Genomic DNA, 26,366 nt, shown 5'->3' with positions numbered 1-26,366 from the left:
GCGCCAAAGGTAAGCCCGTCTACGCCCGTCCGCGCCTGGACCGCACCCAGTGCCCGTCCCCCTGCTCTATGCCACTCCCAACCCCCCAGAGTAACTTATGATGCCGCTACTCTCCTCGCCCTCAACCCCGGACGCACCCCACTTTGCTGCGCAGCAACCCCAGGACGTACCCACGGCCCATTCTCTTGCCTCTCCTGTAAGTTCAACTGCTTCAGGACCCTCACCAAATACACTTCCTCCACACTCAGCTCCGAACCCAACGACTTGAAATGCATCCTACTGAACACCCGCTCGGTCCACAGACATGCAACCGAACTCTGGGACCTAATCGACACCGCGTCACCTGACATCGCTTTCCTCACTGAAACATGGATGAATGCATCCTCTGCCCCTGACATCGCCATAGCCATACCGGACTCTTACAAGATCATTCGGAAAGACCGCACCGATCAAACTGGAGGAGGCATCGCCATCGTCCATAGAAACACCATCAAAATTACAACCTGCTCTGACGACAATCTTGCATCCGCCGAACACCTCCACTTTCAGATCCACACCGACCCCAGGACCACACTTAGAGGAACCCTCATTTACAGACCCCCAGGCTCCCGATCTCAATTCAGCGACATCATCACCGACTTCATCACCCCGCACGCCCTCGCCTCAGAAAACTACATTCTTCTAGGAGACCTCAACTACCACCTTGACAACATTCTCAACAACAACACCACCACCCTTCTGGACAACATGGCCAATCTCGGACTCAAACAACTTGTTAACACCCCCACTCACACAGCCGGACACACGCTCGACCCTATCTTCACCTCCAGCAAGCACATCTCCTTCGATCACACTACAGCTCTCCACTGGATGGATCACAGCTGTGTTCACTTCAGCTACAAAACAACCCTGACCCACAACCGTCCACAACCCATTCCCCGAAGAAAATGGAACAAAATCACCACCGACCAACTCCTCACATCACTCAGCCTAAATACTCCCACCCCTGCAACTGACCCAGACCAAGCGGCCACCAACCTCAGGCAGTGGATTACCCACAGTGCAGACGAACTAGCACCCCTGAAAAAACACCAGCTGAAATCATCCAGCAAGAAGGCTCCCTGGTTCAATGATGACCTTAAAAAATCCAAGAAGACATGCCGCACCCTGGAGAAGAATTGGAGAAAAGAACCAACCTCAGACAACATGACCTCCCTCAAGACAGCCACCCGCAAACATCACCAACTGATTCGATCCGCCAAAAAATCAGCATTTAAGGACCGTCTCGACAACAATTCTCATAACAGCAAGGAACTCTTCAATATCGTCAAAGAATTCACCAACCCTCCCGCAGCATCCAACGACATCACTAACTCCCAAGACCTCTGCGATGCGTTATCCTCCTTCTTCTACAACAAAATTGCCGACATCCACAACAGCTTCAAGAATACTCCCAATGAACAACTCATCCCACCCCCTTCAGATCCCACCCTTCCAACTAACTACCTTAACTCTTGGAACCCAGTCACCATTGAAGACACCATTCGCCTCATGAACTCAATCCACTCTGGCTCACCTTCTGACCCCTGTCCCCACTACATCTTCAACAAAGCTGACTCCATCATCGCCCCTCATCTCCGCGACGTCATCAACTGCTCCTTCAACTCCGCCACCTTCCCAGAAATATGGAAACACGCCGAACTCAGCGCCCTTCTGAAAAAACCAACAGCAGACCCCTCAGAACTGAAAAACTACCGACCCATCTCCCTCCTCCCTTTCCCGGCCAAAGTCATCGAGAAAGCCGTCAATAGCCAACTCGCAGCCTTCCTTGAATCCAACAACTCCCTGGATCCCTCACAGAACGGCGACATCCGAGCACTCCTGGACAACGGTGAAACAGTGGCCCTCATTCTACTCGACCTCTCCGCCGCCTTCGACACTGTCTGTCATAACACCCTCATACAACGCCTCAACAACATCGGCATTCAAGGCAAAGCCTTGGACTGGATCATCTCGTTCCTAGCCGGGAGAACCCAGAGAGTCCGACTTCCCCCTTTCTACTCAGAGCCCACCGAAGTCATCTGCGGCGTACCTCAAGGCTCCTCACTCAGTCCCACCCTCTTCAACGTCTACATGAGTCCCCTCGCCTCCATCGCACGTCAACACAACCTCAACATCATCTCCTACGCCGACGACACCCAGCTAATCCTTTCCCTCACCAAAGACACCAACACCGCCAAAAACAACCTTCACGAAGGTATGAAAGAAGTAGCCGAATGGATAAAACAGAGCCGCTTAAAACTCAACTCAGACAAAACGGAGGTGCTCATCCTAGGATCCTCCCCCTCAGCTTGGGACGACTCCTGGTGGCCTTCCGCTTTGAGATCAGCACCCTCACCCACAGACCATGCACGTAACCTTGGCTTCATTCTAGACTCCTCTCTCTCAATGTCCAGACAAGCCGTATCATCCTCCTGCTTTAACGTCCTTCGCATTCTCAAAAAGATCTTCCGTTGGATCCCCCTCGAAACGAGAAAAACTGTCACCCATGCACTGGTCATGAGCCGACTGGACTATGGCAACTCACTCTACGCCGGAATTACAACAAAATTGCAGAAAAAGCTCCAGCGCGTCCAAAACGCATCAGCGAGACTCATATTAGACATCCCGCGCCAAGAGCACATCACCGGTCACTTAAAAAAGCTCCACTGGCTTCCCGTCAACAAAAGAATTACTTTCCGCCTTCTTACCCACGCACACAAGGCCCTTTATAATCTAGGACCCGAATGCCTCAACACCCGACTGTCCTTCTTCCATCCCACCCGCCAACTAAGATCATCCAATCAAGCCCTCGCCGCAGTCCCGCGCATCCGAAAAACCACCATGGGTGGCAGATCCTTCTCCTTCCTGGCTGCCAAGACCTGGAACTCACTCCCCACCCACCTCCGCCTTACTCAGAATCACACCTCCTTCAGAAAAGAACTGAAAACATGGATATTCGACAAACAATGAACCCCTCCCTCTAGCGCCTTGAGACCATCTGGGTGAGTAGCGCGCTTTATAAATGCCTGAACTTGAACTTATCCTATTCAACATCAGAGATGGGGGGACGGATATACATGAGGCGTTTCAACTCATGGATGAATTCTCCGCACTCTCGGGACTCAACATCAGCCTCCCAGAGGGACTAACCTGGTCGCCAATCTCCATTACAAACCATTGCCAAGTAGACTTACCGGAGGGTAACCTGGGAAGGACGGTTTGAGCCTTAAAAACTAATGTGGCATTTTAGCAGACGCTCAGGTTTCCGGTAATGGCGAGGTTGGCGCTCTCCAAAATGTATTTATTTATTTATTTGCGGGTTTGTATCGCGCTAGATTCGACTCCCGGAGGAGTATCTCTGCGCCTTTGGCAGCCACAGCAAAAGGGGGGGGAGAACCAGGTGGAATATAAGTTAAGATTGGAACAGAAACGTTAATGGTAATGCTGTCAAAATTGTTGTATTATTTTGTAAAACTGCTGGTGGTGATACCTAGGAAATGGTTCAGGGATTTGGACAGTCTTTTAAGAGAACTGATCTGGGATGGTGGGAGACTCAGAGTGTTTCTTAGAACATTGCAGCAACCCCTGAGTTCAGGGGCGCTAGGTGCTCCAGATTTTGAGGCGTACTACCTGGCAGCACAACTTCAATGGTTAGCACAGTGGCTGGACGGACTGGGACACAGGACACTAACATTTGGTGTTTAATCCCGTCATGAAACTCTATTGCCCAGAATTTTAAGACCCAAATTTAAGATCCTGCATAAGGAAGTGCTGCTGAAGGTGGCCCTGTAATGTTGGGATAGATGCATAAGACAGGCAGGGGAATTACTGCTATACGCACCAGCCCTTCCAATAGTGGGATTACCCAGAGAGGGTGACGGGGGCTTCTTTACACAAGGTTAGTTGAGAACCTGGAGAGTAACCGGGGTATACACTATCCAAGACTTCTACCAAGATGGGGAACTTCTGCCCCTAATGGAGTTCTTGGAATATCATGACCTAGGTCCGGGACAATTTCTAAACTATCACGCATTTAGAGGAGCCATGGCCGGGATTTGGGGGAGGGACGCACATGAACAAGATACACAGCCGGTTCTGCGTGCAATGGTAACCCTGGGAACAGCCGGACACCTGGTGAAATGGTTGAATAAAGCAATAATGGAATTATCGACTGTAAATTCGACCCACATACAGGAGAAGTGGGGGGGGACTGATTGATAGACCCTAGAGGTAGAGTGGAGAAAATCCCTGGGAAATATTGGAAAAGTATCCCGGAACTCTATCTTCAAATTTATACAGTTTAACATACTATATATGAGATATCTCACGCCCCATAGACTTAACAACATGTATGGGACTGCTGATAGGGCATGGTCACGCCGTAGTGAAGCAGATGCTAATTTCCTACACATGATGTGGGACTGCACGGGTGTTCGAGGGTACTGGGTACAGATAATGAAAACCCTGAACTGAGTCTTAGGGCGCACGCTTGACTGCAAGTTAGAAATATGCCTCCTTGGGCTCTACCCCAGACCAAAGGCCCAAAAGCTTGGGCATAGGTTCATAGACCTAGCTCTAGTGCTAGCAAAAAGATAAATATCTCTCAAATGGAACTCGCAGAGAAACCCATGAGTAGGTATTTAGAAAAGGAACTCTCGAATTGGGCCAGGACAGAGTCGAGGGCATTGATCAGAGAAGACAAGGTAACAAAACAGCGCAAATCCCTGGCACAAATGAGACTCTCAGAATAAAGGCGAAAGATAGGCAGGCTGGCGGCTGTGGAAATCCAAAACCCTTACTCCCCTAGGGATTGCAGGCATCCTCTCGCTGCCCCCTCTTTCCCTCCTCCACCCCCGGCTAGTCAGACAGATAGCAATAGATGGGGAGAATACCATATCCTGACTGGAACAATAAGAGGGCCCCCAAATAAGAAATTAGTAGCATTTAATTGTTATAATTGTTTATAACATAGTTGTTAAGCATATAGTAAAAGTGTGTAGGAAAAAACAGAGCTCTGCAGGTGACACACCGAGATTTTGTATGAATCTGGAAAACGAACACAACATAGACGGATCACTGACATAATATCGACGACACAAATATCGAGATACACAAATATCGAGTCAAAAATATCGATTGACAAAATATCGACTCCCTATCTTCAAACAGGTAAGTACCAAAATATCGACTCCAAAATATCGACTTACAAAAATATAGACTGTCAAAATATCGATTTTTTTAAATGTCTTAAAATTAAGTTAAAACTAATATAGTAATAAATATATTTAATATAAACTTAGAAATAATTAATAAAAAAATTTAATCTTAATAAATAATTTATATAATTAAAAAAATTATATCACCAAAAATTACACACATATTATATATATATATATATATATATATATAAACATATTATTAAATAAACATATATAACATTTTAGAAAATGTTTAAAATTTATTGTTACAACTATAGTGAGTTCAACATTAGCAAAAGTGTTGGATAGCGTAGAGGTAAAATTTACTACTCCCACTCCAGTGGGTGCAACAGTAGGGAAAGCGCTGGATAGCGTAGAGGTTAAAATTACTATTCCCACTTCAGGGATGTATGACGTTACAACGCATACTTTTACAACGCCTACCATTACAACAAAACTTTTACAACGCAAAAACTTTTACAACGCATACATTTACAACGCAAGATTTTACAACGCATATACCTTTACAACGCATACCATTACAACGTAAGTATTGGTAAGTATATAATAATTTTTTGAATATAAATTAATAAAAAATATTATAATATAATTTAATATAATTTAATTCTATTAAATAAATTTAATTTAAATGTAATTTTACTTTATTTTTACAAAGTACCCCTGTACCCCAAAAACCCAAAACTGACCCTGAACCCTAAAAATACCCCTTTACCCATAAACTGAAAACTGACCCTGAACCCTAAAAATACCCCTTTACCTGAAAACTGACCCTGAACCCTAAAAATACCCCTTTACCCAAAAACTGAAAACTGACCCTGAACCCTAAAAATACCCCTTTACCCCAAAAACTGAAAACTGACCCTGAACCCTAAAAATACCCCTTTACCCCAAAAACTGAAAACTGACCCTGAACCCTAAAAATACCCCTTTACCCCAAAAACTGAAAACTGACCCTGAACCCTAAAAATACCCCTTTACCCAAAAACTGAAAACTGACCCTGAACCCTAAAAATACCCCTTTACCCCAAAAACTGAAAACTGACCCTGAACCCTAAAAATACCCCTTTACCCAAAAACTGAAAACTGACCCTGAACCCTAAAAATACCCCTTTACCCAAAAACTGAAAACTGACCCTGAACCCTAAAAATACCCCTTTACCTAAAAACTGAAAACTGACCCTGATCCCTAAAAATACCCCTTTACCCCAAAAACTGAAAACTGACCCTGAACCCTAAAAATACCCCTTTACCCCAAAAACTGAAAACTGACCCTGAACCCTAAAAATACCCCTTTAACCAAAAACTGAAAACTGACCCTGAACCCTAAAAATACCCCTTTACCCAAAAACTGAAAACTGACCCTGAACCCTAAAATTAAAATATTTATCAATTAATCAATTATAATTAATTACCAATTATATTTTAATTAATTACCAATTAATAATTAATTAACAATTAATTCTAAATAAATATCAATAAATAAATTAACATATTTAATTAATTATAATTAAATTACTTCCCACCCTATTCCCCTATAAACCCACAACCCGCTACAGAAAATAAATTACTAAAATTAAAATATTTATCAATTAATCAATTATAATTAATTACCAATTATATTTTAATTAATTACCAATTAATAATTAATTAACAATTAATTCTAAATAAATATCAATAAATAAATTAACATATTTAATTAATTAAATTACTTCCCACCCTATTCCCCTATAAACCCACAACCCGCTACAGAAAATAAATTACTAAAATTAAAATATTTATCAATTAATCAATTATAATTAATTACCAATTATATTTTAATTAATTACCAATTAATAATTAATTAACAATTAATTCTAAATATATATCAATAAATAAATTAACATATTTAATTAATTAGAATTAAATTACTTCCCACCCTATTCCCCTATAAACCCACAACCCGCTACAGACTTATATTACACAAAAAATAAAAATTATTATTAACTTACCTTAAATTCGATATTTTTGTTGTCTATATTATGTCTAGTCGATATTATGTCCATTCTATATTTTTGATTCGATATTATGTCCATTCTATTCGATATTAATTTTCTCTAGTCGATATTTTTGTTGTCTATATTATGTTTAGTCGATATTATGTCCATTCTATATTTTTTACTCGATATTCTGTCCAGTCGAAATAAAAGACTCGATATTATGACTGTACACCAACATAGACAGCACAGGTATAACCACAACCATAAAAATGAAGCTAACATAATTTCAGGTTTAGAAAAAGAATCAATTAAATACTATGTCATCTTGTTGACTGGATAGTGTAATGCATAAGATGTCTAAAGATGATTCGCTTGGAAAGCTCTCCTTACGACTTGGACCCGGAGGGCTTTCCGAGCAAAATGCGCTCTGGGAGTCCCAACGAGCGAGTAACATGCTGCCATATCCTTACGGACGCGGTTCGCTCGGACTCCCATTGAACTCTATGGGAGCCCGTGTACAGACGCGTACGCAGGCTCCGATAGCAGAAAAGGCTTGGGTGGAGAAAACCGTACACCCTGCGGCGGGCACACACTGTGCATGCCTGGATCGGGGGGACCCATTGGCACACCCCTATGACAGATTCAGAGAGCCCCAGGAGAAGGGGGACCTGCTACGCCCCCCCCAACGTACGCTTCCAAAAGCTGTTTGGTCTTGCTGAGACTGAGGTGAAGCAGCTGTCTGAATCATGCATCGTACTTGCTTGGTCAGAATTCGGCTCATTTGTGCAGCACTATTCGGCTACGAACGAGTCGTACGGAGCGGTTCGGGTCCGGAAAGGATTCGGTCAACACGTACGCGATTTTCACATCATACTTGGTCGTTCGGACCTGTGTACGATTCTGTCGGAAACAAGGGCTACGAATCAGATCCGAGAAAGCCAAATCCGCTTCAGAGGCCTTCTAAACAACATCATAATTGCGCCCTAAGATGTGATACCCTCGAATATCAAACTGATTATGTATATTTTATCACATGTGGTGTACTGTGGATTTTCTCGAAAAAATTATTATGCTAATAAAATTTCTTTTTTTTTAAAAAGGTAGATAGTGAATATGGGTATATTTAAGAACTAAAAAGGATCAGCTTTTTGATGGGGGGGATGTGTGTTTGCTTTATGTATACATTTTTCGAACTTATATATTTCCAGTCTATTTTTTCACATAGAATCAACAAATCTGTATTCCAGAACCCAATCTTAAATGTAATGCAAGATAGAATGCAAATTTGATTTGACCCAGCCTGAAAGTGCCTGTGGTTTTCAGTTTGTCTAATTGGAGTTGCCCTCAAAAGAGGGAATTTGGGTCACTTTCTAAATAGGCCTTCACATAGAATAAAGGAACCACAATGAAATTGGAATATTTAATTTAAAGTTACCAGAGGTCAGAATTAACACTATAAAATCTTGCCCTGATGATCCTTCATTCTGCATTTAATGAATGTGTATGTATGTATTGTAAATGTCCCCCCTTACATATATTTTTGCATACATAATTTTATTCTCATTTTGTTTTTGTTAACAGGTTTTCGCCAGCAATCTTCTTATACTTGATCAGTGTGGTCCCATCGCTGTGGCTTCTAGAAATTAATTACATCCCTGAGGTATTTTTTATAATAATATAGTTAAATATACAGGTATTTGTTTTTTACATAAGGTGGGGGAAATACTGTTCTATGCAGATAAATCTTCTCTGCGTCATTTCCTATTTAAATTTAAACATGCAGAAAATCCAACTCATTGGCAGGTTTTATGCTGCTGTGTACAAATTTCAAGCTTGAAATTCCACCTAATGGTATTCTGTGAATCAAGATGAAGAATTTACTTTCATAATTGCACTTTTGAGCAACTCATCACAACACATTTGCATAAAAATGTTTGTCAAACTACTATTTGCTTGTTTATGAGAGTGTGGCATTACCTCATATAGCAAAAAAACAGCTTTAGAGGACTGTACCATTTGTTAAAAATCGTAAACCTAAGTTACAGGCCCCAGCCACACATGCGGGCCTTTAACGAAGGAGATGGCTTATAACAAACAGTGTATCCCGCGACTAAAGAGTTATAAGGTTATATAAATATTACACCCACTGAAACCAGACTGTTCTAATTTAAAATGGAGAAACAGAAAGACAAACATTGTAATGTTGGAGCAGAAGGCTTTTATAGCAATTATTAGCCATGAGCCACTCCATTGTATTTTATAGAGTTTCCAACATTATAATGTTCTACTGTAATGTTATGTAATACTATACTGTGGAATAGCATGTGTTAATATTATGGGGCGAACAAAGCAAAACCAAAGGTGATGATGGACGGAGTTTTGAACTTTGCAAGCACTCACCTCCAGTAAAGTGATCTGGGTTTAATCCATCATTATTCTTTAGCTCACTCTGCCACCCAAGTTCAGACATGGCCATATGCAAATCAGTCTGACCCTGTGCCTCATGGGAACAGTCCAGCCTGAATTGCCAAGCCATGTCTTCCCAGGACCGTAAACAAGCATCCTGGGACCGGTTTCTGGCTAATCAGCCGTCATCAGCCAGGCTATCTTGAATTCAGGGGCAACGTGAGCAAGGGACCCACGTCTGGGCATGCCAACTTAGGGCAAACAAAGCAAAACCAAAGGGGATGATGGACGGAGATCAGTTGACTGGGGGTGAGTGCTTGCAATGTTCAACACTCTGTCTATCATCCCCTTTGGAATGTACACCTTGGTACAAAACCTCTACCGTAAATGTGTCCACTGTGTAGAAATTCGGAATTTGTCCAGATGGCGTGGGAACTCATGCTTCTTTACAAACATCATACCCCATTTTAAATAAATTTTACTGGAAGAGTTTAATAGCAGACATGGGCATGACTAAAAGAAAGTTCTGCTGCCTAAAGAAATCAAACTACTTTGTCAGTGAAAGTGTATCAATGTCATTTCTCATTATGAACAGTGGTGGCTGGCTAATTAGGGCATTTATATCACAGTCTGTGATTAGCTAAGCGGAGGATCTGAACACAAACTCTTGTCATAATTAATGACATTCTTGCGCATGCACACTGCCTGAAGCTGGAGGGCACCTAAGCCATCATCCTCTTTCAACTTTCAACTTGCACTGTGCATGTAGAAAACACTACAGTGAGGAAAGGACTGCCCATATAAACCCTCCTCCCCTTTTTTTGCTTCACACTCTCAGCCATGAACAGAGGAGTTAGGGACCTGAAGTCGATAAGCTTACAATCTTAACAGCTTCTGGAGCCTGTCCCTGCTAAAGTGCTATCACCTCTGTTGGGGTATTCAGGGGATTTGCAAAGGGCTCTGGCATAATGCTGGCTGTGGCAACAATGTGCACCCCCATTAGCCAAAAATGCCATATTGACAGCTCAGCATAGCGATGCCCATCACTGACATGTTGGCAGCAGTCTCAGGATAATGGAGGTCATGGTACTTGGTATTACAAAGGTCTTCTTTACCATATTAAGGGCCTTCTTGACATTACTGCAGCAATCCATGACATTTTGGTGGCTTTCGCATAATGATGCCTATGCCAAATATATTGTGAGCATTAGTAGCATAATTCTGGTTGTCAGTGTAATAATGTTGGCCCTGGGGTAATGGTGGTAAAAATACCTGTCGAATGGCATGATAAATAAGTTTGAAAAGTTAGAAACTCTACAGGTGTGGCTGAAGTAAATATGAGCTCCAGGTGAAAATAGCAAACTGGTTTTAACGTGCCAAGCATTTATTTACTGGAAATTAACAGCTGGCATTTCAAGACAAACGTAATCCCTCTTACTTTAAGGAATCCTCCGACCCCACTATGGCTGTCCATATTCATAAAGATAAGTAGTTGGAACATTTCACCTGTATATACACTATTCAGAACAAGAATCAGGACCCTTCGGAAGATGGCCAGGGGCCCCGCAGGGCAGATTACCACTTTGAGTTTTCATTTAGGGGAAGTGCATAGGGCACTGAAAGACAGTAGTATGGGCAAGGCCCTGTGCCCAGATGGGGTCCCACTGGATGTATTTATGTTCCTCATGATCTATGGGCACTTTAGGTCGCTCTCTGACATAGGGACCGGGGTTTGATGCTTGGTTTCACTTATGTGCATGTGCGTCAGGCGATCAGAACCATCTATCCTGATTACGTGGCTGAACACAAGCTGTTGTCGGTGTGCAGGCGGTGTTAGCAGGTGAGGATCGCAGAGGTCTGATCACGAGGTTATATAATGCGTCCCTTAGGGAAAGAGAACAGCTTGATTCACCTTCATATAAAAAATGGGTGGCGATACTGGGGACTTCATTGTCCCTGGATGTGTGGAAGTTCTGCTGTTCCCTGACTGGCCGCCTAACAGCAAATTGTAACCTCCGCATCATCCATTTTAAATACCTGCACCAGTTATACTATACCCGGATTCAACTGATGCGCTTTGCTCTGCAGGAGAGCGCTTGCTGTGCTCGCTGTGGGCAGGGAGATGCAGATTTTTTGCACCTCGCATGGAATTGCAGGGGAATATACACTTCTTGGAGTAAGGTCATGAATATGCTTACGAACGTATCAGAACCTGTGCTATGTACTCCTGAGGTTTGCCTATTAGGCTGGGCAAAGGATCTTAAACCCCGCAACCGCAGACTGGTGGCTGTTTCGACCTTACTGGCTAAGAGGGCGGTGGCGCAATGCTGTGGGTCTAAACTCATCCCAACATTGAAAAAGTGGGTCCATGATTTATTTTACTGCAAAGAACAACTTGGGATCTATGCCGAGGAATTGCCGAAACTTCACGCCCTAAAGACTTCTGTGCTCCGCTATCTGTGTACCTTCTGGGAAACCCTGATTTGCAATAGACGCTGTAACCGATGCTCTTGCTCTGTTTAACCTTTGGACTGTCACTTGTTGTAAAACTGTAACATGTGATGATATGCTTCCTTGAGGTCACAGTACCTTTTACAGTTCCGTGGGGGGAAAGGGGATGCGGGTGGTGGGAAGTTCCAAGGGATGTTCCTTTACTCTATGGAAAATGCTTGTACCGTTTGTGATCCTTGATGCCCGCCTTGGCCCCTAATAGGGGGCCTACTGTATATTATACACGCTGTTCAATAACCAAATAAAAAGATCTATGGGCACTACTGCTCACTAATGTTTTATTGCTATCGCTAAGGCTCCCCCTCCCCCAAGAAAATGTCTAATTTTAAAAAAAGGCATTGACCCGGTGCCAAAAAACGATAAGCCCATATCCCTTTAAGATTCAACAGTAAAGGTGATGGAGCGTATTTTACTGCACAGAATAGAGGATTGGGCTATTGAGAACAACATTTTAACAGACATCCAATGTGGCTTAAAAATGACTGGGCACGCTCTTTCAAGGTTTTAATTTGTCATTACTTATAGGGAAATTTAAAATTGGCACAATATTTCTCTCTTTCATGGATCTATCAGCAGCTTTTGATTGTGTATCCCATTCAAAACTCTGGTCCATTATGGCTGAGTTAGGTGTAGATGAGGCCATAATTAGTTTTATAAGACAATTGTAGAGGGATGCCAATGCATGTGTCTGTTATTCTGTTATGGGCAAAACGGCGAATGCACTGAGCACTTTAAAATTAGAAGGGGCGTAAGACAAGGGTGCGTACTCACCCCTTTTCTGTACATGAACAGAGTAGAGATATTGTATAGAAGAAAAGGACGAGATATATCATATATTGGGTCTCTCCCCATACCTTTATAAGCGGATGACACAGTTTTAATTGCTAGAACGGGGAAAGGCCTGATTGATGATTACATAGTGTTTATGCATGACTTGTGAATGAAAACAAAACTTTCACTATGATTTGCGGGGCAAGGCCAAGTAAAAGACCAGTCCATATTATTAATAGTGCTAAAGTTTGTGAGCCTACTCCTTTCTCGTATATCTCACAGTAGATAATAAATATATATGGAAACCTATGACAGCCAATAGGATGTCTATGTTTGTACAGCCAATAAATAGTATTCAAATATTTACAAAAAGACTGGACTCTAAGCTGATCAGGGAGCTATTAAATATATATGCCAGTAAATGTGCAGCGATTGCCACTTATGGGGCGGGTAGTTGGGGTATGGTGAATGTACAAGGAATTCAGAGGATAGAAACTGCATTTAAAAAAGAAAAATCTATTGACAGTTCCTCGTAGTTGTTCCAATAATAATATTATGAACTTTGTCCCCCCTATCCCCTTCGCTGCGCCCGTCAGCCAACAGCTGTCGCGAGCACCACCTCCGTAGTGCTGCGCGTGTCCGTTGGCTGACGCGGCCCCACCCACTTGCTCAAACCGCTGCACCGCGGCAGAATTCGCGCTGCGGTTAAGCAGTTTAATCAAGGATAAAATCAGTCAGCTCTTAAAAACAGCACTTAACATCTGGCAATCAATACGTAAAATTCTTGATATACCCTACTACCATTCCCAAGCCCCAATATGGGACTCCCCAGGTACACCAGACTGCCTATTAGATCGACTGGCTCTCCCACTGAGAGCGGCGGGTATTATAAAATGGGGGGACCTGTGTAGCAACTCGACACTATTAAGCTGGGAATTCCTTTCGAACTTAACAGAGGGCTCTATCACAAGGTTTACATTTTATCCGTTGTCCTCCTGGTGGGGGAGGCAGCGCTGGGCCAATGATGAGGAGATCCCTCTCTTGGAATTCATCGATAGGGGCAGGGGATGGAAGGGTGAGGTTGCACATCGGTACAATATATTTGTGGGAGCTAAAGACAATCTAGGAGCTGAAACCATCAAGTTATGGGATAATCTTCCAGGCCTGAACGCAGGGGAGGTACTGAAGGTTTGGACGGACTCATTCACACTCTCCCAAAAAATTATAAAACCATCCAATCTCAAAAGAAACCACCTGTTTACACTATATAGGGTTTATTGGACTCCAGCGAAACTATCTAAGCTTTCAGCTGAAGTATACTTCTGTCCAAGATGTAAGTTTCCAGCTGCGGATGACAGACATATGTTTGTTGATTGCCCGGACATTAGGAGCCACTGGAGTGAGGTGTGTGAGTTCTTAGAAGAGGTTGTACTATCCCCAATCACTTGTAGTCCAAGATTGATTCTTTTTGGTCTCCCCCCAGATTATGATACTCGAAATTGTACCCTACAGTTTATTTGCTATGTTATTGTTATTGCTAGGAGAGAGATTTGTAGGGAGTGGAAGTCTGTAAACCCCACCAGATTTGCAGACTGTCTAAGAAACATCATGGCGGTTAGTCGTTTAGATATGTTGTGCGGTGGGGAAAGCGCCAATAAGATCTGGTTTGCCTTAAATGCATGGGCTGAGCGATAACCTCCAATGAGTCCAATGATTATGCCAGAGGTTAGTGGTCCTGTCCTCCCAAAGTGGCAAGTTACATCGTGAATGGGAGTTGGATCAGGAAAAGACCTTCCTCTGGGCGATCTCCACTGGCTATCCACAGACCCCAGGGAGGAAACAGCTGGTTTGTGCTAGTGGCCTGGAGAAAGCCTATCTAGAGTTGACATTATCTGGTGGCATCTATGAGGACCAAAAAAAAAGGATAAAATCAGTCTTGCACTCTTGTTATTATGGTACTTCATTTGGAGAGGATACAGTTTTAAATACGTTGATTCTGAAGGACGGCTTGCAACTGCATGCCACCCTTAATATGACCTGGCTTGCAAAAGTTAAGTCCATCTGTGAGGAGATGGGGCTCCCTGAATTATATAGGGAACCTGACTCATGCTTGAGTATTAATAAGGTGACCTTAAAGCCCTTGTATATGAATAAAGCCAGGTAGAAAAGATTGGAGGAGGATACATTCAAACCATTGGTAATTGCTTACAATTTGGTGCATACTCAAGAGGGCCTTCCAACTTATTTATCCTCAATTCAGAATGCACAACACTGGTACGTGTTGACTCAATTCTGTTTTCACTTCCTACAGTTTATGGTAGATTATTCTCCTAATGGTTATGCTTTAGCGGGTCCGAGCACTTGACCATGTGATAGGATTTTCTCCCAATCTACTTTGCACATTATTTTCTTTTGGACATTCTAAGATATCCAAACATTTTTCTTTTACTACCCCTTCTTAAAAATTAAAAATTTAGGCGCTGCAGACCAGCTTTGTTGTTTTTACAAAAACAACATAGTCCTCTGTTATGCGGTGCATTTTATCTGTCAAGTTCCTAATTTGCTTAAATGTGCACTATCACTGAGGTGATCTGATATTGGCTTTTATACATGGTTGTGCCCTGTTTTATTCTTCCTGTATGTTTTTAATCATATAATGACTGTGTCAAAGAGATCTGTATTGAGTTATTGGATGCAAAATATCCTTGAGTTTTTATATGAGTTGTTTACATTTTATCATCATCATGAACTGTTTGTGGAATTGTATTTTAAGGGCTTTTATGCTACAGAAATGTAGCGAACAAAAAGTATTGATGAGGATGATGATGACAAAAGTTAGCTTATTTATACAAAAGAAAACGTTTTTGTTTGACAGCAGATTGTGTGGGTGTCCTGAAACTGGAAAGCTGATGCTTGGAGACAAAATTATTGTATTTCTTCTGCCTTATATTGAAAACTGATATTTGAGTTATACTTCAAGATGGGTTTAGGAGGCTTATGTCTAATCTTGGTGTGTTGGTTCCAGTTGGCAGTTACATCTATGGCTGTTATTTCATGACTCACATGGAAGCATTTCATCATCAATACTGTTAACGGTTTTTATGATGTTAACTCTAATGCCATGGGAGGCCTTAGCATGTACAATTTGTGTAATCTACCTGCTGTTTGATTCTGTGAGATCTCTGTAAAATGATGTGTGTGTCGTGGGTCCTTTTTTTAATCTAACTCTACTGTTGACGACTTGTGGTTGCGAGAATTGGACAAAGCATGTACAACGCCTGCTTTGTCCACCCTTCACCTTGCAACAGTGAAGAGCTTCTTGGAAGGGTCATGTTAAAAAAATTAAAAGAAGATGCCTATAGACGTTCATACCCAGGTCTTTTTAACTACCTGTAATGCCTACAGTTACATAGCCATTTTGTGAAATTGCAAGAAATAAATACAACCTTTTGCCACCATTTTTCCAAACGTTTGTTGGGAATGGTTTAACTATATAACAAGACACACATAAAGCTAATGGCTTACATCTTAATAAATTGTTAGCTTGTGTATTTCCTACAGTTTTCTAACTATAGATGAAGGAGAGCAACACTGTAAAATTAGTTTGGAAAATGTTATTTTTTTTATTTTTCTGTTAAGTGTGATATCTTTCTTGCTGTCTTTCAAATTATTGTACCACCTTGCTAAAAGTTCCAAAGGAGAGGAACATGTGTCCTTTGAATCACAGTATAATCACAATACTAAAATGCTGTTCTTCACAGGAGATCAATGTTAGCAACAACTACTTATGTGTTAATTGCAATGTGTTTTCTACATTTTGTTACATTTAGTGTAAAAAAGCAGTGGGCTAAAATCCCACTTGACGAGATCTTGTTCCAAATATATAATACCCTAGGTTCAATCTGATCTCCTATATACTCCATCTAATTAGTCATTAATTTAACTCTCACCAGTTGAATGGTTGTAAGCAATTTCCATAACATTAGCAAATAATAGTTAAGAAATATGAGATTGGACACCTGCTTACATTCTCTGTATATGTTGTTCTCATCTACCCCTTGCAATGTTAAATGAAACATCATAAGTATCTTTCTATCAACTTGAAAAAAGGAAGTCTGGAATAATTGTTGAATTTTCAGATCAAGTTTCTCAATCCGGATGGGATAGCCAAGAATGTGCCTTTGATGATAACTTAAATTAGTCAGAGATGACAATGAGTTCTTACATTCTGTTCAGCAGAAGTGAGCAGACTGTTTTCATCCTGAATGGACTTTAGAGTCATAAGAGCCAGAATGAAAATAACTTACTGGATCTGATCACGAATAAGAAGAACCAGCCAACTTCTAGTGCTTGCACTGAGCAGTAAATTAAACTTACATCCAGAATTCAGTTTTCCAGAAGGAACTTTGACAAATGCTCATATTTTTGTAAGAAGCAGAATATTGCAACAAAGGGAAGTTGTGACCTTCAAAGCCTGCAGTTAGCCACTAGGATACACAAAGATAACAATGAGCCACAAATTAGTCAAGGACAATACAATTGACAGTGGAAAACAACATATATGAAAGCCTCGCTGATGTGTTCCTTTTTTACAACAGTGGTGTTCAAACCGTATGTGAAGCTGATAAGAGTCTTGGGGCCAGATGTAGGTCGCCAAATACCGGTCGGTAACGGCCGAAAATACCGATTTTCGGCCGTTACCGACCGGTATTTGCATTTCGACATGTAGGGGCTCAAAAAACTACAGAATCTGTAAATTTACCGATTTGGTAAATTTACAGAGTCGGAAACTTTACCGAATCGGAAACTTTACCGATCGGTAAATTTACCAATTCGGTAAATAAGAAATGGTAAAAATGCATTTTGAGATGTAGGTAACCTCTAAAATACCGATTTTGCATGAAAATCGGTATTTAAGAGTCTGTATTTACCATGGATTGAAAGCAGGTGGTAACCAGGTGCAGGCTATAAAAAACGGCCCAAAATGCAACAGTTTGACCAGAATGGAAGCATTCTATGTGATTGCGAGGCAGCTACGGCTACAGGCAGAAGGAGAGAGGGTCTGGAGAAGGGAGGAGCAGGTCTACAGACAGAGGAATACCCTATTCTAACTCACTGATGCAGAGATACAACAAAGGTACAGGCTACATCCCCAAACCATCCTGGACTTGATCAGGGACCTGCACCCACTTTTTGAGCATCCAACCCCAAGGGCACACGCCATCCCACCCCATGTTCAGGTGCTGTGTAGCCTACACCTGCTTGCCTCTGGCAGTTACCACAGTGTCATTGCTGCGGTAGGTGGGGTATCCCAGAGCTGCCTGTCCCGCTTCTTTAGGAAGTTCCTAGAGGCCATGATTCAGCGAATGCGTCACTACATCACCTTTCCTGAAACGCACGCAGAATTGCTCCAGACAAAGCCAGGGTTCTATCAAATAGTGCACTTCCCCAACGTCATCGGTTGCATTGATGGCACCCACATTCCAGTTTGCCCACCAGTTTTGCTTGCCTGCTTGTGGTGTTCAGACATTTTTTTTTTGTCAGGCTCCTGAGGTCGTACTACCTTTTTTAAGGTCCTCTGTGTCTCTAGGAGTCACTCCGACTGCATTAACTTTATCTTGAATGTGCAGCCAAATGTTCCTTTTTGCAGACTCAGCCACAGTGAGGGACTGCCTGCCAAACAGCTTTCTGTACTCCTTCACTACCTCCTCAACAAGGACCTGCAGCTCCATGCTGCTGAATTTCAGTTTCCTCTTCCTCTCTGGCTGATCTTTGTCTGTGCTGCTTGCCATTTTTCTAATTTAAAAGTGCACAAAACTCTTTCTGCTGCCCAGGGTCTCAGCTCAGCTCCAACTGCCTCTCCAGAAGCTTCTAATTAGTTGCAGCTGCCTGTGTAGCCACTTCCTGGTAGTGAGGGGGAGGGTGGTGGCACCTGATTGGCTGCCTGAATCAGTTTCACTTTTCTTTGGTTTCGGATTCGGTATTTACCGAATCGGTATTTACCGAATCGGTATTTCTCATTCATTCCAATGGGCCAAAAGGCCGATTGGATTGAATGGGAAATACTGATTCGGTAAATACCGATTCGGTAAATACCGAATGACCGATTCCGATTTGTACCGATTCGGTAAAAAATACCGATTTTTTACCTACATTGCATTTACAGACTCATAAATACCGAATCTGGAAAATTCGGTATTTAAGAATCGGTAAAATGCAATTACCTACATCTGGCCCTTGATGAGCCAGGTGTAATGCTCCACTCCCTTGTGTTTGGAGGGCAGTGAGGGCAGTGAACTGCCTCTCAGTGTCTTTACTACAGAGAGCCTCAGGCAACTCAAACATGTCATTGAGCACATTAGAAACTAGAAGCTGCTGAGACCCATTCTGAAGATGAAACCATCAGTGACAGATTTCCTGCTTCTGGCAGGGAAACTTAAAAATATGTCCATAGATGCATGGCTGAAGCAGTCTTTTGAATGATTCAGTCTTCACTCTCAACACCTGCAAGATCCCTGAATTTGACTCTTAACATCAACACTCTGTCATCATCTAAATTGAACTGAGTGATTCCCTAAACAACAATTTATCAGCTCCATGAAATCACACATAGATGCAGAGAAAAGGAATGAAGTGTCCCAGAAGGATGCTATGAAGTAGGCTAGCTTTGCTGCTGCAAGGGTATAATATTCATATGTGCAATAGCAGATCATGATTTAAAAGTGCAACACTGGGTCTCATTTTCAGAACGAAAAAAGATGTTAAGATTCCATCCCGAGCAATCCTACATGGGCGTACACTACTTGTTTGGCAACATGTTGAGCTGACATTGTAAAAGGGTTTAGGGGTACTTTAGGATCCAGTCAAGCCTGGACTGAATCCTATAAGGAAAATAGACGCTTTACTTCATGAAGTCCACTTTAGGATTGTGAAGTAAGACGTTTTACCTACAAAGGTGTGTTGAATGGGGGGGCGTGGCTAGCAGCCAAGCCTGGTGGCTGTCCTTTAGAGGAGCTCCAGACCTGGGCCGACATAATCCTGGCATGCACGGCCTAAACACTGTTGGAGCGCCATAAAAGTGTGTGGGTACACAGCAGGGACAACTGAGATGACCCGGTACCACTGAGAAGTCGTAATATCGAACGCTGCTGAAGTGGTGTGCCTGGAGGCCTCATGGCGCAGCAGACAGCTAAGCATGAAAGGCCGAACGGGAACTTAGACAAAAGATCCCGGTGCTCATGAGGTGGTGTGACTTCAGCTGCGTTTGGAGGGCACAACGGCGAGATCGGGACTGCCTTGCTGCCGAGCGAAACTATGTGGAGACGTGGCAGCAGGTGCCGCGAGGAGGACACAACGTGTGCGGCGTACCGGCGAGGCGAGCTCAGCGGCTACGCGAAGCCGGTGACGAGGAGCAGCCTGCCCTCTGACACCGCAGAAAGGCGTGTAAGTGGAGCACTACAGGCGGTGTCCCCCACGTAGTCCCGGTGCATGGCAGAAATACACGCACTGAAGGTATGAGCCGAAAGTGAAGTGGGACCAAGTACCCATACGGAGACCCCTGAATGCGACAAGGGAGTGATTTGTGTCCCCTGGTTGAGCCGCGCTGGGCGCCGCGAGGCGAATGGCGGCAGTGTTCATTGGAAGTGTCTGTGCCTGAAACTGGATTGCCTGTAAGGAGTGCAGAGAGCGGAATACCCCCTGTGGCACTGCTGGAGTGGGCAAACGTTGATAAATAGCCCAGGATTTGTTGGGAACAGCTCAAGTAGGGCCGGAGGCGGACATGCGAGGCCTTCGTGCATGACTGTGGTAGGACAGGTGGTCAGTGGCCACTGGTGGACACTAGTGGGCCAGTGAGGCATGGGATCCCCTGGGCTGCCGGGACCTGACGCGTTATTGGTGTCTGCTATAGGGGGCACAGAATGTGAATGACGCAGCAGTAAAGGCACTAGAGCCCTAACTACAAGGATTACAGCTACTGCGTGGCCACTGTGGATGAACTGAGGCTCCCCGACCCGTGGTGCAACAGGGTGGCTGCAATGTCAGATATACCGCGCAGTGGGAGACAAAGTGCAAGACGGTACGCCGAGTGACTCTGAGTGGCGTGAGTACGGAGAGAGGGCAGTGGCGCTATAGTGCGGGAGCTGTGAAAAGTGCTGGGGAGGCGCATAGGTGATCCCAAAGAGTGGCACCCTGTAAAGTGGGTCCCTTTCCACACATGCAGCCTGCTGTTGGAGTGACCTGCATGATGGGCCATAAGGGAGTGAAGCAGCAAGACCAGGGCGAAACGGATTCTGTCCCAGATATGGCGGCCCCTGCGAATCATAAACCAGGACTAGAGACTACCTCACAGACAGTAGCGCCTGTGCCTGTGGATAAGCTGGATCTCATATTACAGGAAGTACGTGACTCAAGGAAGGCGATAGAACTTCATATTGGTACTCTAACTACGGGCCTTAACTTATTGAGGGCGGATCACGCTAACCTTGCGGATAAAGTGAAAGATAACGCTGCGACATTGAAGAAGGTGGTCCCGCATCAGTCGCAGGTTGACAGGATCAAGTGGCTACCCTGCTAGACAGGGTGGAAGACGCAGAAGAGAGGGCCCGACGTAATAACATCCGCGTCATTGGACTGCCCGAGAAAAGTGGAGTAAACGGCGCAACTAGATATATTGAGCATTGGTTCCGGGACCATGTCACCAATTGAAGAACTCTCCACGCAATATTGCATAGAGAGACCACACAGGATACCTACTGTCCGTCCGAAGCAGGGAGCCCCGCCTCGACCCCTGATTGTGAAACTGCTGAACTTCCACAACAGAGACATTCTACTACAAAAAGCCCGTGAGTCCTCTCCGATAAATTTTGAGAACACCATAATCTCCCTATACCCCGACTACACAATGTTGGTCCAAAGACATCTCTCCTCCTCCATAGCGATAAAGAAGAAACTTTGAGACTTAGACCTGACTGCTAGGAGGAAGGCGAGCTCTGGGATGTCTGCTGGACGAGGTGCCCGATGAACGCATCGGACTCCTGCACGGCAATATCTCACCACACAACAGGTGCAAAAGAACAAATCGAAGCACTTATTGCTGCAGGCAAGTTTACGCTTACTCCGGGAGTAGAAGCTAAGACCTCCCGGAAGAAAAAGTAAAGCACGAATCGGACTCTGAGGGCGGTGTGGCTCTGTTCCCATCTGCGACCCCGCAAGTCATTAAGGACTTATATGGCTGACTGTTCCCGCAAGTATAAGCTATGTAACTACGCAATAGGAATTGGTAAATGTATATAATATTGAAGGTACATGTGCAATGTTTATTAATGATTAGGCCTAGGTCCCGTAGAAGCTCAACTGAATTGTTGTTAGAAGAGTGCACCACATGACGGGCGCTAGCGATGTCCCCCACGTGGCAAAGGCGCTATGCATGACCACTGAGTTTTTTTTTTTTGTAAATGTATTTTTATTGCAGAATTAGAAACAAGACCTCAGAATAGGCCAACCAGTACACTTATGGCATCACAAAAAATTGAAGTGACATAGATGTTGTACACAGCCATTTAGCCCACATCCCGGAGGCTGGGCGGCGCGCCAAGTCTTTTGTTCTCAAGAAGATGCCACAGTGTCCACCTCTCCTGGGCGTTTGGTCAGCTTCACCATGCAGTATCCGCTTTTACCCCCCTAAAATCCCACCCTCCATGCACCGTCAAACAGACACAGATATCCAATGGGGATAACGTCAACAGCTCTTACCCGCTCCAATGCAGTCCCACCTATGTCTCTCTAGAGACCTCCTCCCGGGTCCCCCTAGTATTACTTCCCGGGTGCCTGCCTGCGTTCCTCGGGAGCCCCTCCTCATCACGGATCAGCCCTACTTCCCATCTGCCGGTACTCTCCTAAACTGTGTCGCAGTGCCTAGCTACCCTCGTAAGTCACTCCCCCTCCCTCCACCCCCCCCAACTGCTGCTGACGCGGGCGCACGTGATCCGTACCATCACTGGAGCACGTTACTCATCAGGAGTCACTTGCAGTCACTCGAGCTACATGGAGCCCTGTTTAATCATTGTGCCTCCACGTCATCCTCTATCATGTAGTCACGCAATGCCTGGACCACCATTTCCCAGGTTCTCGCCATTTCCAAGCACTTCTCGTTGCCAGTTCTGGTAGCTTGTCGCATTCTGATAACACTTTCACATCCTGACCATTTCAACAGCTCATTCATCCATCTCCTCACTGACGGGCCTTCTTTAGACTTCCAGTGCCAAGTTATCTCTCTCTGAGCCAACATGAGCCCCAGGTCAATAAATTTACTTGTGAGTTTCATCTTCTTTGTATGAGGGAACCAGAGCAGTAGACATGCCGCCATGTCAAAGTCTACTTCCCTATCCGTTACTGCATTCAGGAGTTCCCCCACTTCAAGCCAGTACGCCCCTAGCCTCGGACATCCCCACAACAGGTGATCCAGATCAGCCTCAGGTGCCAAGCATCTCGGGCACATTGCGTCAAGCACCCTAAAGTACCGCTTTATCCTCTCCGGAGTCAGGTATGCCCTATGGATGATGAAGAAATGCACCTGCTGAAATCGTGCGTTCCTTGTACCCTTCCACGTCCGTCGCAGAACATGGCTCCAGACAGTGTCCGGTATGGGCTTGCCTATGCTGTCCTCCCATCGCGTCTTCAGTGCTAGGAGTGGCATCAGTCCTTCATTTAACATTCTAGTGTGGAGGCAAGTTACGGCTTTAACAGTGCCCGCAGCCATCACCACGTATTGGCATGCCATGGTCGCTTCCGGCTCGATCAGCCTTCCCTTCCAATGCCTCTGCATCGCCGCAACCACTGCTGCGTGCAGTAGAAAATTCCCGTCCGGCAGGCCAAATTGCTCCTGCAACGTCCGATAGGGGACCAATACCCCATCAATGTACAAATCTCCCACCATCTGCAAGCCCAACTCCTCCCATTCTAGCAGCAGCTGACCATGCGGTAGCGTGGTCAGCATCCCCAGCGGTATCTCCGGTGCATACGGCCGGTCTTGTTTCGCTCTTTTCAGACTCCTGTGCCAACATAATTTAAGCGTCCTTTCCTCCACCGTAAGGTCCCTCATATCTAGTTTCTGTTGCATGACTATATAAGACAAGACATACCTCTGGATACCAGTACCACGTTCGCGTTCAGGACCCCTGAATTCTCTAGCAATATGTTGCGTCAATATCTGCAGTTGCGCCGCCAGGTAGTATAATTCAAAGTCGGGGACTGCCATCCCCCCTTCAAACTTGGGTCTAGTCAGGGTACCCAACGCCACCCTGCGTCATCCATGACCCCAAAGGAAGCCAGTCAGCAACACCTTCAGTTCTTTAAAGACCCGCTGTGGGATCCATATCGGCAGTGTCCGAAAATAATAAAGCAGCCGCGGAAGTGCCACCATCTTTAATAATGCTACTCGACCCAACACCGACAGAGGGAGGGAGGCCCAAAAAACCATGCAACCCTTCAGCGCGCGAACGCAACGCCCTACGTTACCCTCTAATAGGTCCGCAGCCTCATGGTAGATGCGCACACCCAAGTAGGTGAAGCTGGAGGGCTCCCACACCACTTCTCCCGCCAGCGGGGGACAGGGCGTGCCCGCCCGCAATGGGAACACACAGGTTTTGGTCCAATTCACCCGAAGGCCCGACAGCTGCCCGAATCTAGTCAGCATATCCACTGCTCCCTCTAGGGATTGTCCAGTGTCCGCTAGGTACAATAACAGATCATCAGCATATAATGATATATAATGCGACTCTATCCCTTGCGCGATCCCTCTGTACATTGCACCAGTCCTTGCCTGCGCCGCCAGCGACTCCATCGCCAATGCGAACAACAGGGGTGACAGTGAGCAGCCCTGCCTCGGTCCCCTACAAACAGGGTAAGCCGAAGATACAATCGGCCCCAGCCGTACCCTCGCCGACGAGTAAAGCACCTTTGTCCACCTCCGAAATCCTTCTCCGGTTCCGAATTTCAGTAACACCTCATCTAGGTACTCCCACTCGAGGCTGTCGAAAGCCTTTTCGACATCAACTGCTAACACCGCGGGGCCATGAGCTGAGGCCCTGGCACTATCTAAAATCCGGACCAGTCGACGTATATTCATCGAAGTATTCCTAGTCGGGATAAATCCCGCTTGGTCTCTATGCACTAATGTGGTCATGTGCGGCAGTAACCTGGTGGCCAGGATACGACTCAAGATCTTATAATCTACCGTCAGCATAGACAAGGGTCGGTAAGACGTCACATCTAACGCTTCTCTGCCTGGTTTCAACAGTGGTACTACTAGCGCCTCCCTCATTGACTCAGGCAAGCATCCCAACTGCCCTGCCTCCGAGTACACCACCAACAATTTGGGTGCTAGGATGTCAACAAATTTAGCATAGAATTCAATCGGTAAGCCATCTTCCCCTGGAGTTTTATTTCTAGCCATCTGGGTAATAGCCACTCTAATTTCGGCCAATGTTATGGGTCCTCCTAGTTCCTTCGCATCCTCGCTATCCAGTACTGGTAGTGGGATCATGTTCAAGTATTCATCTATCTCAGATACCTCCGCTTCTAGTTGGCATTCATATAACCCCGTGTAATAAGACTGAAAGCGCGCCAGAACTGGCGATTGCGAGTAGACTATGTCCCCCTCCTCTGTTCTTATACTCATGACCGGGCACCCCCTAGGCTCTGGATCAGCAAGCTTGGCAAGGAGTGGACCCACTTTATCCCGTTCCGCGTGCACCTTAATGGTGTACAACTTATAATCATAGCACCGCAGCCGTTCAGTCTCAGTCGCCACCACCTCCTTAGCCTCCAGCAATCGCTCCTGTAGGTCCGGTCGCTAAGGTCTTTGCTGTTCCAGCCCCCTTAATACCTCTTCCCCTTTCGCCAGATCATTCAAGACTGCCGTCCTCGCATTCGAGAATCTGCCCATGCACACGCCTCTCACCACCACTTTCATCGCATCCCATTCTATGCATGACCACTGAGTTTTTATTGTTTCAGTTAAGTTGTGTGGTCCAGTATAGTTGGATGACCAGACCGAGTATTGGGATGTTCAGGGAAGGGGAAAGTCTCATAGTATGGAAAAGGGAAAATAGGCTGCTTTCCTTAGGCGTCACACGCATCTCCCTAAAGCTACCTACTTGTTGCAATGACTGCGCAGGGTAAATACACTATAATAACTTTGAATATGCAGGGTATGGGAACGGTACAAAAGCGACATAAGATACATGCGCAGCTACAGCGCCATAGAGCACAAGTAGTATATTTATAGGAGTCGCACATGATAAGCAGTGAGGTAGCGAAGCTACGTAAGAAGTGGAGGGGGCAAATATTTTCCACCTCTTACTCCAGCTATGCAAGGGGAACCACTATTTGGATACGGCACGAAGTACCATTTATAGCCAGGAGCGGAGTGTGGAAAAAC

The 26,366-nt window shown here is 44.7% G+C and overlaps 1 protein-coding gene across 1 annotated transcript in view; it reads left to right on the top strand.

Annotated features, from left to right (window-relative positions):
- The window catches only part of TMEM26 (transmembrane protein 26), a 443,778-nt gene that overhangs the window by 292,779 nt on the left and 124,633 nt on the right, over positions 1 to 26,366 (top strand). The window contains exon 2 of the mRNA XM_078640963.1: positions 8,819 to 8,897. Within this exon, the coding sequence (XP_078497089.1) occupies positions 8,819 to 8,897 (79 nt within the window). The remainder of the gene's footprint in view (positions 1 to 8,818; positions 8,898 to 26,366) is intronic.

Source organism: Lissotriton helveticus, chromosome 5_1 (assembly GCF_964261635.1).
Source record: "Lissotriton helveticus chromosome 5_1, aLisHel1.1, whole genome shotgun sequence".
NCBI classification, from domain to species: Eukaryota; Metazoa; Chordata; class Amphibia; order Caudata; family Salamandridae; genus Lissotriton; species Lissotriton helveticus.
This window is presented reverse-complemented; position numbering and strand designations above follow the sequence as displayed.